General features: G+C 34.8%; 1 protein-coding gene across 8 annotated transcripts in view; it reads right to left on the reverse strand.

Annotated features, from left to right (window-relative positions):
* Window positions 1-309: 309 nt before the first annotated feature.
* LOC101746974 (potassium voltage-gated channel subfamily H member 8) overlaps window positions 310-12,812 on the reverse strand; it is an 82,218-nt gene continuing 69,715 nt past the window's right edge. For all 8 annotated transcript variants that reach the window (XM_062670612.1, XM_012697561.4, XM_062670615.1 and 5 more), the window contains 8 exons: window positions 12,288-12,467; window positions 9,852-10,051; window positions 8,882-9,131; window positions 7,404-7,519; window positions 6,298-6,584; window positions 5,175-5,373; window positions 3,471-3,620; window positions 310-2,625 (listed from right to left, as the gene is read on the reverse strand). In XM_062670612.1, the coding sequence (XP_062526596.1) occupies window positions 2,158-2,625; window positions 3,471-3,620; window positions 5,175-5,373; window positions 6,298-6,584; window positions 7,404-7,519; window positions 8,882-9,131; window positions 9,852-10,051; window positions 12,288-12,467 (1,850 nt within the window). In that variant the 3' untranslated portion in view covers window positions 310-2,157. The remainder of the gene's footprint in view (window positions 2,626-3,470; window positions 3,621-5,174; window positions 5,374-6,297; window positions 6,585-7,403; window positions 7,520-8,881; window positions 9,132-9,851; window positions 10,052-12,287; window positions 12,468-12,812) is intronic.

A 12,812-nucleotide genomic window follows, 5' to 3' on the forward strand; every position in this document is an offset into this window, starting at 1 on the left:
TTTACTGGTGGTAGGACCTCTTGAGTCCGCGCGGTACCACCACCCTGCCTATTTCTGCCGTGAAGCAGTAATGCGTTTCGGTTTGAAGGGTGAGGCAGCCGTTGTAACTATACTTGAGACCTTAGAAGTTATATCTCAAGGTGGGTGGCGCATTTACGTTGTGGATGTCTATAGGCTCCAGTAGCCACTTAACACTATGTGGGCTGTGAGCTCGTCCACCCATCTAAGCAATAAAAAAAAGTAATCTACTCATTTAAAGCAATAAACGAAAAAAACAAGAAAGGTTTCAGTACAATAAAAAAATACCAATGAACATCGATTTGTCTTTATTAGTTTACTGGTAACTATTATTTTTAACTACACAATCAATAAAGTTTTTATTATTTACAAAATTTATGTAATACAAACGAATGCACTACTGTTTCTTATAACATAGAAATTGAATTAAGATCATAATAAAACATCTACTTAACAAATAAATTAACGAGAACGTAGGCACTGCGCGTGTTTAAAATACTTTATCACATTAATAATTTTTTCATTATAAAACACCGCAGTAGATTACATTTATTCTAATAAGCGTTTCAGTTCACAATAATTTCATTATTATCAAATACATTAGAAATTTTGTTGCGGACATTACATTAATTTTAATATTCAGACCGTACTCTGTTAATATTTATGCACCACGCATTATGTCGTTTTATCTGTATTTGCAGAAGCAATTTCCCCCGCTCCGACAAGGTAAGATTTCTTCACACAAATAAAGTTATCATTTTGATATTCTTAAGTACGATTACGCTGTTATATCGTATTCATTGAGTTACCTAAATGTTAGTTTTAATTGAGTTTCTTTAAATAAAGGTAGGTAGGCAGCGGCTTGGCTCTGCCCCTGGCATTGCTGAAGTCCATGGGCGACGGTAACCACTCACCATCAGGCGGGCCGTATGCTCGTCTACCTACAAGGGCAATAAAAAAAAAAAGTAAAAAAAAAAAAAAACAATATACCCGAAAATGCAGCAATAAATAACGTTATAAATGAAGGCGGATTTTATTATCTAGGCGTTAAAATAAAGACCTCTAGAATTTTGAATTGTTTTGTCATGAATTATTTTATCAAACAATAATTTAACAATTTAGTTTTTGAATCATTCTTTTAATCAAAAAGAACAAAAAGTAAATAAAATAGGCAAATTTTTATACGCGAAGTTTCTGGAACTAATCTAATTATTATCATGATGTATGAGTACAACATTTATGATTTCTAATTTGGAAAGTTTATGCTTCTGACTAGTTTGGCACATTTAGTTTCTCTACGTTCATACTTTGGCTAAATAGAAGGAAGACAATATTCATTACATTTATAGTATCAACTAATTAGAGATCGTAGTATTTATCCACTGAATACGCATACTTAACAAAGATGATACAAATTTTTATTATCTAAATACAGACATGGAAGAACGCTACATGATCCAAAATATACAAATATACTTAAAGTTTCATACTATTTTTCTTCTATATAATAGACATTGTAATCGATAGATACCGTTACACGGCTAAAAAGTACAAATAAATTACCTAAGAGATATTATTGTATTTAAAATATAAATAATAATACTGTCGTTATGATACGCATTTTCACTTTGAAGTGATTTGACTTGAATTTCCTACATATTCCCATAGATCACTATGCATTTTCACTTTGATATTGACTAGATTATTTACAGTGTTTTTTTAAATAATAATTAAATTTATTATAATAACTTACTATAATCGTTTTACATGATATGCACATTTCAAATGTAATTAATAGAATGTGAACAAAATTTGAGTATAAAAATTGTAAACGTCGATAAGAATTTCGTTGAATTGAAAGAAGTATCCAAAATTTATACAGAATAATCGCAGGTGCTTTCCGTGCGACTATAAATACATATATTACTGTCAATCTTTGCAGATAGCAGTAGTTACATATTATGCATATTTATATATGTAATATTGGCAGAAATAGAATATTAGATATGGTAGGCAAATATGTAGTTTAAATACGTCTAATGCTATCTTATACTATGAATGATGTAACAACAAATAACATTGAAATTACTGACATTTACATACGTCTATTACTAATGAGCATAACATGTAATGGAATATTTAACTGTTAATGTTGTACTTGAGGCTACGGGTGCTTGAATGTGTCCTGTTCGCGCCAAGCAATCGTTCCGATTCCTCGTGTATATCACTCGTCGAATACCGATTTCGTATCAAACGTTCTTTGCTTTCTCGCTCAAATTGCTTCCTTAGATCGTGGGAAGTCAGTTCTTTGGCACTCCCACTGAGGCTGCGGATCGGTTCGAATTTCTCACTGGTGGTACTAGAAGGGGTGTGACTTCCGGTTTCAGTCTCTATAATCTGTTCTAGGGCGCTAGGTCGGCGTCGAGTGTCGTAATAATCGATGGGCTGCGGAATGACGGGTGGCAAACTCGACATCGGATCGATACCGAGTAATAACATGACAGTAGCTGGATGCTCCATGATATATTGGGTTACGCTGTGAAGGAATGGCTCAGTTTGCGTGCTGCGGTGCATTTTCGGGCGCTCAGGAGTTACTGGTCTCTCCTGCTGTTAAAATATAAAATAAAATAATAATAAAGTATTTAAAATATCCCGAAATAATCATTCGTGAATATTAGTCAAGTTTGATTGAAATTCATCTTATTTGTTTAGAAGATCGTATCCTAATATATATTATTATAAAAAAACCTTATAAAATTGTCCGTCTATTTATTGGTGTGGAAACACAAAAATATAGCAGCCCGGTAAAAAAACGAACTACAATCACACTACTTATTTCATTAACTGCTCTCAGTACACTTTTAGGGGCATGATAGTAAAAAAATATATGTACGTCTTCAAGAACCAAAATGAAAAACCTTTTATATTAAACAAGCTCCACTACAGTCATATGAATGTTAATTTCATATTCGGGTCCAGGAGGCTATGATTTATCACGACGCAAAAAATCCAAGATTTGAACTGCTTGCCAATTGCTGTTCTTTTTTATTTATTATTGCTTATATGGGTGGGCGAGCTCACAGTCCACTTGTTGTTAAGTGGTTACCGGTGCCCATAGACATCTACAACGTTAATGCGCCACCAACCTTGCGATATAAGTTTTAAGGTCTCAAGTATAGTTACAACGGCTGCCACACCCTTCAAACCGAAACGCATTACTGCTTCACGGCAGAAATAGGCGGGGTGGTGGTACCTACCCGCGCGGACTCACAAGATATCCTACCACCAGTAAAACCAGTTATAAACCAGTTTTAAGGTGGGTGGCGCATTTACGTTGTAGATGTCTATGGGCTCCAGTAACCACTTAACACCAGGTGGGCTGTGAGCTCGTCCAACCATCGAAGCAATAAAAAAAAAAAAAAACCAAATATGTATATTATCTCATTTCTTACTTGATCCCAGCAAAAGACATCCGGTGGATGGCTGCAGCTCCTTGCAAGTTGGTTGGGGGGCGCGTTCCACTGCAAGTTTGGTATAGAGTGCGCCGCGTGCCATCCTGCTGGCCCTGTCATTTCTTGAAGTGCCTGTATGGCATTCCTTACCTGTGATCCATAAATATTTATTGTTATCCGTCATCACTTCTTTATAGTTCCGTTAATTTAAGTCATGTCAAACCGATGCGAATCTATGTTGTAATTTATTTAGGTTTCTTTACAAATATACTAAAACCTACAACTAATTATTTATTAATATTATATTAGTATACTCTCTATATAAAGCAATTTAATCCGGATAGCAAATAGTCTTAAATTTTAAATATGATGTTATGCTGAAAATATTAAAACTACCTTAATTTAGTTCATTAAACTTATCATCTACGGTCATACAAACGTGAACGAGAATCTTAAAGTCTGATGTCAAAGGAAGTGCGATCGTATTCTTAACCTATCGTGAATAGAAGACGAACCATCATTTTGCGGTTCCATCACGTCCGCTGTGAATTATTACATCATAAAATTTATCTGTCCGAATCAGTCACCGAGGTCCTGCGTTAGAAGAAACTGAAATTTGGATCGGCATGTGATTGATCATGACACTAACTCGGAGTGAGCATACTTTATTCGATATTCGAATTGTGTCTTTTCGCGGGGGCTATTCCATAAGGGGCTATTCCAACTTTTCGCGGACGAGTAGGTCAGCTCACGGGCTCAACCTAAGAGAATTTGCTAACATAAGCTCTAGCAATAGCAGTGTTTCGCAGAATCTACTACCGGATTGGAATCGCGACTTACTGAGAAGATCCGGTGAGAAAATATACTAATCCGAAAATTTCTTGTATGTATGTGATTCTCTGAAGAAGTATTCTCATTTTAGAGCAGTTAACGCAATATGTTTTGTACACTAAATTATGTGGCTCACATCCCTAAATAATACGATCGAGGTCGTATTTATTAATTGTGAACTTATCTGATTTTAATTTCACATCAGATTTAAAATTGATATGTCATTTAATTTTTTTTTTATGCAAAAACACGTGAGTTAAATAAAATAGCTTTTCAACCTCCTCCTCTACTTTCATTATGCAATCTAAATCGAAATTTAGTAAATTAGTTTGTTCGTAATATAAAACTATATTAAATAAATAAAAACAAATGTCTTTGAAATACAATGCAAAAGAACATAAACTGGCATTTATTAGATTCTTATTATAAAATAATGGGAAATATTTCCAGCTGGTGGGATCGGCAGGCTTATTCACGTTTAGTTTGATTTAGTTTACAATTTTAGGCAATGACAACTGTCTGCTTAACTTCAACTATGGGATTAGCAAGCCTGGCATTGGCAAAGCACGAAATTAGTTCGAAACACAGGGAGATACTACTAACTGAAGATGGAGAAGGGTTTGTATCACCGTCCTGCCAATAACTGCCTTGATGCGACCTTGCGTTACAATTTGAAGGGCAGGTTAATCGCTGTAAAAACAATGATAACTATTGTTCCAGGTCTCAAGATGCTTGTAAGTAAGCTTTATAAGTCTACGGAGCCGGTAGCCGCTTAAAACTGGGATGCCAACGCGGTCTCCTGTCTATTTTCAAATAGTTTACAATTGTTATATAAATACAAATTAAATTGAAAACTATGGATCTAAAACTTGCCTCCATACTGAGTGTTGCGACATCTTGATGTAAAGTAGACACTTGTGTATCCAGTCTTTCAACAGAAGACCTCGTATTATGCACTTCTAAATTTAGACCTTCCAAGGAATCAGCTCGAGTTATCTTCGGTGTTGCGACAGAGCGTTGCCTTTCTATCCTCTCCCGTAACTCCCTGTGAGACAGGCGTTGTCCGTCAATCCTGAAATAGCTCGGTCGATATTTCACGAGGTTTCCTTTTGCATCTAAACGCTATTTAGACTTTATGGAATAGGCAAATAATATAACAATAATGTTATAATAATAAAACAGTGTTTTTCTTTTGTTCGGAGGCTCACAGAATCGTGGCTCTACATTCAATGGTGTCTTATTAGATTTAATTAATATTAAATTTTCGAAGCTACAGTCGTATAATAATATTGACTATTATACAAGTTAAACTAAACTAAAGCTTTAAGTGAATACGTAATCGCTGTAAAACATTTATATATTATGAATATTTTAGTCTGATGAGCGCCTCGATTTGCAATCAAAATAATCATTAAAATGGAAATTATTAGAAGGCTGTTCAATCAATCTATAAACTCATATGAAATTAAAATATTTACATGGCTAAATTAATTTCGAAATGAGTTATAACCGAATTAGAAAATAAATCTAATGTTTTCGAAATTATATGCAGATTTATTTTAACAAGAGTAATTCCGGGGCTTTTTTTTTTCTACCTATGCTGATTGCCTTGAGTGGCTATTTCAGCTTCACCCTAACGTGTGTAGGTGAGCTCACGGGGTTCAAACCGGAGTGTTGCTAACACTGACTCTAGCAAGAGCAGTGTTTCGCAGAATCTACTACCGGATCGGAAACGCGGCCCACTGAGAAGATCCGGCGAGGAACTCAGGAGTTTCTCGCATTTAATTGTTTAAAGTATGAAACTATTTCACATGTACAAAACTAACTTCGAGTCGGTTTCGAGTAGCAAGTGACATATTACCATAAATGAGGAAAGTAACGTAAAATGACATGCCGTGAAATGTCAAGCTAATTTCGAGACGGCATAATAAATAATAAACTGCTGCCAACTCATAAAACAACTAAAACTGTCGATTGAAAGTATAACTTATGTTACCTAAATTTAGTGTGACGGGGACTATTAGTGTTAGAAGAAGGCAGCTTTTTAGGTGTTAAAGCATGATCTTCCGCAGCGTTTTCATCGTCTTCTGATATGGAAGGTAACGTTAAAGATGGATGTCCATTCCCGTCTGATTCCTGTTCAGCCTCATATCCCTCCCTCAAGTTGTAAGTAAGGTCGTGTTGTATGTCATGAATAAACTCTTGCTGGTATTCGGGGTACAATCGCAACACTTCTGCTAGACCGGCCATGTGAATACATTTCAAATCGCAGTATGTCAGAGCCTGTTGAATCCAAATTAGAGAAATTATTATTATTAGACGAATCTTGTGACAAATCTTTAGACAAATCTTGAGTTACTTGGGAAGAGTGTCCGTCAAGAAATGGATGAGGAAAGCCGTATACCAAACTCACCGGTGTAAATTGGAAGATGCCTTTGTCCTCCGGTGGACGGCTGTAGGCTGATGAAGATGATGATGATGAATAAAGTGAGAAATATCATGAAATGAAATGATTGATAGTAATATACGAGTAAAATGTGTCCAAACTAGAAAAATGTGACTTTGTTACGAATCTTGATTTAAATGCGTATATTATGAAAATGTGTTGATTTTTTGTTGCCATCGAATTTGTAGTAATATGGAAGGAAGTAGGTCCGTCACTCATAGACATCGCCAATGCCAGAAATAGCTAGCACAAAAAATCGCTATATAGTGCCAAGGAACTTCTTTAAACCTCGTTTGATGATTAATGTCATAGACACAAAATGTATCAAACAAACTTTCTATATTTACATTTGAGGAAGTCTATATAATGAATTGAGCTACGTTTAAGTACGCGGATAAGTATAATCCTTCAATTAAGTTATAAGCTAAGATTCAGTTTATACTGAGATTTTGGTTCGCAAATTTCGCACACACACACACACCGCCCCTAATCGTCTACGTAAATTACATGAGATAATTTTAATCAGATTCCTACAGCTCTCGTCTTCCTGTCCTTTATCTCGTAAGGGGACGATTAATTATTTCACAGAAACACAAAGACGGAAAACGGTTTATCATTACCGTGTATGTATATTTGCAAGTCGAATAATTGAATACCTTTACATCACAACTAGATTTGACGACGATGTCTGGATTGTTTCCTTGAGACGTTCCCGTACCGTTGTAAGCCTGTAAATGGGTGTTTACGTCGCACCCAACTAAATCTCCTTTACCTGTTCGATAAATTTTCATGCATAAATTATTAATATTCAAATATTTGATATTTGACAAATCGGCTTAACGTGTGGGACGATAATAGGATCAATTTTGCCCGTGACATAATAATATGACATTGCTTCTCTTATACTGAAAACCTTGAGGTTATAAATCATTGAACATGGTAATAAAAACGGATTGCAGGATTGAAGACGCAGTGTGGGTGTTAAGCAATATTGATGATTAATGTGAAATATCTTTGAAATATCATCATAACATAACTTGTCGCAGCGGCGCTAATGCAATATCTTATTTTCGATAAATGTTAGCTATTTTGGATCTAAGCTTTGAGACGGACACTCTCAAAACACTTCATTTGAAGGTCTAGTCTATTTTTTGGACCTATCTGTAGTGTGACTGAGAATTATCAATACCAGTACACCGCATCATAACTGAAGTGAGATCGGTTATCTAGAAGAGATCGCTTTTAGCGAAAACACTATTGCACAAATTGTACCTACTTGTTAACTGATTTTCAATATTAACTTTGTTTTTGTGTGCAATAGGGTATACTTACTCTCTCACCCTTTAATGCAATTTCTTATTTTCAAGGAATTTTAGCTATTTTCGATCTAAGCTTTGAAATTCAAACTATCAGCGAATACTTATGATAAAATCTGCAGTTAAGCGAATGAAAATTGCAAATATTTGAAATTGTTCTCTACAGAGAAATAGTACTTATTAAATATTAGGTCAGGTGCATTACACTTGGAGCTTCATTTTGTAATATTTTAATCTTAAATTGAGATTTCACTTAGGCACCTATAATAATATATCTGTATATATAAATAAAATTGGAGTGTCTGTTTGTAATATTGAAATAACCGCTTTTTACTACTTGCATGTGAATATATATAATTAGGTACATACACCAAAATAACATTTTTTACAATTTTTATCTGTCTGTCTGTCTGTCTGTCTGTTTGTTCCGGCTAATCTCTGGAACGGCTGGACCGATTTTGACGAGACTTTCACTGATATTTAGCTGATGATATAAGGAGTAACTTAGGCTACTTTTTTTAGACCAGCTTTGCCCTACGGCGTCACCCGCGGTATCACAATAACCCTAGGAAACATCGCGGGACTCAGTTATCAATAATAAAATTTAATGTTTCCGAAGCGAATCGAGAGCGGGTCGCTAGTATTATATAAAGTAGCTAACTTGAATAACTGAATATGAAACATTTAATAATAACAAAAGCTTCGAACTCCGTTTCTATTGTCCTACACACAAAACATCCAACTAACTAATTAAAACGGAGAATTTTTTTGTAATTAAAACATATTTCATAAATGATCAAATACTATTTAAAGCTCACCGAGAATAGCGACGACCATATCGTTTTGTACCACCTCCATGGATCCGTTGCAGATGTAATAGATGTACGTGAGGGCATCGCCTTTGTGGACGAGGTATTCGCCGGGGGCGCAGAAGTTGTTCCGAATATGTAGCGAAAGCAATTTGAGACATCCCTGGGACGCGGATTCGAATATTGGAAGTGACAAGATCTCACGATGCAAATGTAGCGATACGTCGCCTCTCAGTTCTTCGGGAAATTCTTTAAGCGTCTGAAATATTGGATTTCGATTAGGAAGATATTTTCTTTTATTTGCAACACTTTCGATACCAACTTCACACAAAGTTGATTTGATTTAAAAGATAGCTCAAAATTTATTAATTAAAATCTTAAGTGAAGAAAAAAACCAGCTCCATTTGCTACATGAGTTCATACAAAAATATTTCAGATTTTTTTTCGAATAAAATTGTTGTGAATAATATATTATAAAAAAGTTATTACATTTAGTTTTCTGCCCATTTAACCAATTTCGAATTCAGTAAGACCTCAAAGCTTTCGGGTTCCTACATCTCCAACGAAAGTGATGAAGGCGTTTTCAGGTAACGTATGTAGAACAGTCAAAACTTTTCCAATATCACCGATAGTATTAGTTCGCTTCGAATGTTTTACGTTCGTGTAACTTCGTGTTGAAATCTCGTTTTGAAAATTCAAAATCTTTTAGCTGTCTGTCTTAATTTATAGAAATAACACATCTTGTTATGGTTGGAAGTATTATTAGATATAAAATATGTGCGTAAAAATATGTGTGTAATGTATATTTTTGAACTTCGATAGGCAATCAAGCTTGTGGCCAAATAGACGTTAACGATGCCCGTTGACATCACGATATGAATGCCAACGCCCATCTTAAGAAACCTAATGAGATCGAAGAATCGTTAATATAGGAGCAGCGATTCGCTTTTCATTAAATGAACCCAATTATCATAATCACCTCATGAATATCGATGCCATGATTTAGCGACCACATCGTTTGGAAATAATCCTGCATTCTTTGTTTCAGCTCCGTCGGAACTTGATTGATAGTGAGAAAGTCCTTCAGATCACGCCACTTGCTCTGGTACATTGACCTCCGAGAGTACATCCTTTGAATGATCGCCGTGACGTTTCCAAAAACCACTGCGTGCATTAGAGCTAGAAAAATAAGCGAGATAATGAACCAACCCACTTTTTGTATCCAACGTGTTTTAAATGACAAAGATCGATAGTTTCGCATTCACCAATAGAATTTTCTTGCCATTCATCTGTCTCTATATTCAACTTGGGACAGCTACTGTTAGCATGCAAAGGAAGTTTTCTGTCATAGTACCGTCGAGGTTTTTTTATAGCTTATATGGGTAGACGAGCTCACGGCTCACCTAGAGTTATGTGGTAACCGGAGCCCATAGATATCTACATCGTAAATGCCACCACCCACCTCAACACATGAGTTGTAAGGTCTCAGATTTAACAGTAGAACCGGCTGCCCCACCCTTCAATCCGAAACGCATTACTGCTTCACGGCGGGGTGGTTGTACCTACCTGTGCAGACTCATAAGACGTCCTACCACCAGTAAAAAGATTTAATGGTTGTGCGCGAGTATTTAAACGAAATAGTTTATTTTTCATTAAATTAACGATAGTCACAATGAAGCGTGACTGGGTTTCTCAAGTGTAAACTAAATTAAACACTCTCCTCCACATTGTAGTTAAATGTTTAAGCTCGAGCAAAAGTAGAACCTTGACTGTATTTTAATGAACGTGAGAAAATAAATTACCTTTCCTTTAAATAGGGTTCGCGAAGTTTACCATTTAGATATTTGCCCCCGAAGAGAATGTTAATAAAGCTCAATATCTTCTCGGCAAGAATTTTCGCAGAATTTTATTCAAAAAAACAGCTTTAATTCTCATTAACAAACAAGAAAAAAGGGAATAATTTATAGAAGCGCTTCATGTGTCTCCGCCATAATGGATATAGCACTCGAAGCACTTGATACAGTGATGTCGGGGTTGAAACTTTGGTTGGATACGTGCTCGCGAACGACTTTCACGATGATAAATTACAATAGTGTTGTGAAAACAACACCGACATAGTCTGTGCGAAATTGTATATAATATAAATTATAATAAATGATAATCTTGGGTTAGTACAATTAGATAAATCGTCTTCTCGAATTAAAACTGTATAGTCTCAAAACTTACTAATTTTACAGGTGAGTGTTTTAAAGGTTTAACATGTGATATTTTTAATATTAATCATCTTTGCAATGTTTTTTTTTTTTACCAGTTACATTATCTTTCTTTTAAAGTAAGATAGAATTATGTATAAATTTTGTTAATATTATTCAAAATATAGGTAAACTAAAAAAAAACTAAAACTAAACTACGCTCTTTTGACAGTATTTATGAGAAAAATACTGGTGATACCAAATGATTCCCCATAATAACTCAATTTCGAATATTTTTGGAAATTGTACATTTTTAATGCAAAAAGACGAAATACTTTTCTGTGTAGGACTAATGTGAAACAGTAATACATTCCAGTTCCAAATGTAGGGAAGCCATCATTATAAAAATTGAGTCTTCCAACTCATCTTAAGAAATGAGTCCTTCACACATAATAAACATTATGTTGTGTATAGCACCCGAAAATCATGGATACCAAAAAAAATTTAGGTGAAAAAAAAAACGAACAAAGAAAACTACTTAAATAGTATAAAACAATTCACTTAATTAGTGAATAAGATGTCATAGTTCCCAGACTTTTTAATAATGAATTCATGGTAGACAATTATGCGCTGTCGAATGGCAAGATAGATGATTAACTTGACACTGTGGTGTTAGACTTAAATGAGCAAACGTATTAAATGAGCAATCTCTGTTTCTATAATAACATTTGCAAAATAGCATACAACAAAATAACATACATACTGTAAATGTATATTTTTTATAATAAATAGAGGAAACGAAAATTCACCATTCTGTACTTGCAGCAAACCTTTATGAATTTTTTTTTGAAACGTCAAACAAGAATATCATACTTTGACTGAGCATTATTGTCCGCGGCGATATAAATAGCGACAGAACTAGTTAAGTGTCATGTGTGGAGAGTTTACAAATGTTATAATATATCACTTAAACCATTGAACAATATAGCACCTTGACTAAAATCATAAAACTACTTGATGACATAATACGTTGTAAAAATTTTAATGTTTTATCCAGCCTTTGTTCTGGATCAGTTAATTTCTGTCAAAAGTATAACAGTAGCAGCACCAATTCAGTAGATTTCATTTACTTTAAATTCGTACCAACATTTTTGGAAATACTCAAAGCCGTAGGTTGAAAATGTATTTACTTTTGTTAAAAGGACTGAAATTAATTAACTTGCCTCCAATCAACATGGTGATTATGCTGAAAATCTTCTCTGGGAGAGTGTTCGCCGAAACGTTGCCGAAGCCGACGCTTGTCAGAGAGGAACAGGTGAAGTAAAGTGCGGTGACGTAGCTCTCGCTGTGTGATATGTTAATGATGGGCACTTTCAGTCTCTCCGCTAGGTTGTTTATCCAGCCTGCTTAATGCAAACAGTATGAGTGGTGTATGTTTAAGGAAATAATATAATTTTTTATTTACAATCTTATTATCCTGCTGAGCATTTATTGTTTGATCAAATAAACTAAGGACGAAGGGAATTATGTTAGTGAAGCTATGAAGATTAACGCGTACCTAATTCTCTAAAAGTTATTTAGTAATTTTTTGTAATAGTTTTTTTTGCATTTAAGTAGTTGTACACAAACTTGGCGCGTCATTCGTTTCCAAATGATTCTTGTCCACCTGATGGTTGTCTGGAAGAAATCGCTCTTAGCGATAAGACCGCCAATGGTACTTTTTTTGTATTTAATGTATCTCACTGTTT

Source organism: Bombyx mori, chromosome 10 (assembly GCF_030269925.1).
Source record: "Bombyx mori chromosome 10, ASM3026992v2".
NCBI lineage: Eukaryota > Metazoa > Arthropoda > Insecta > Lepidoptera > Bombycidae > Bombyx > Bombyx mori.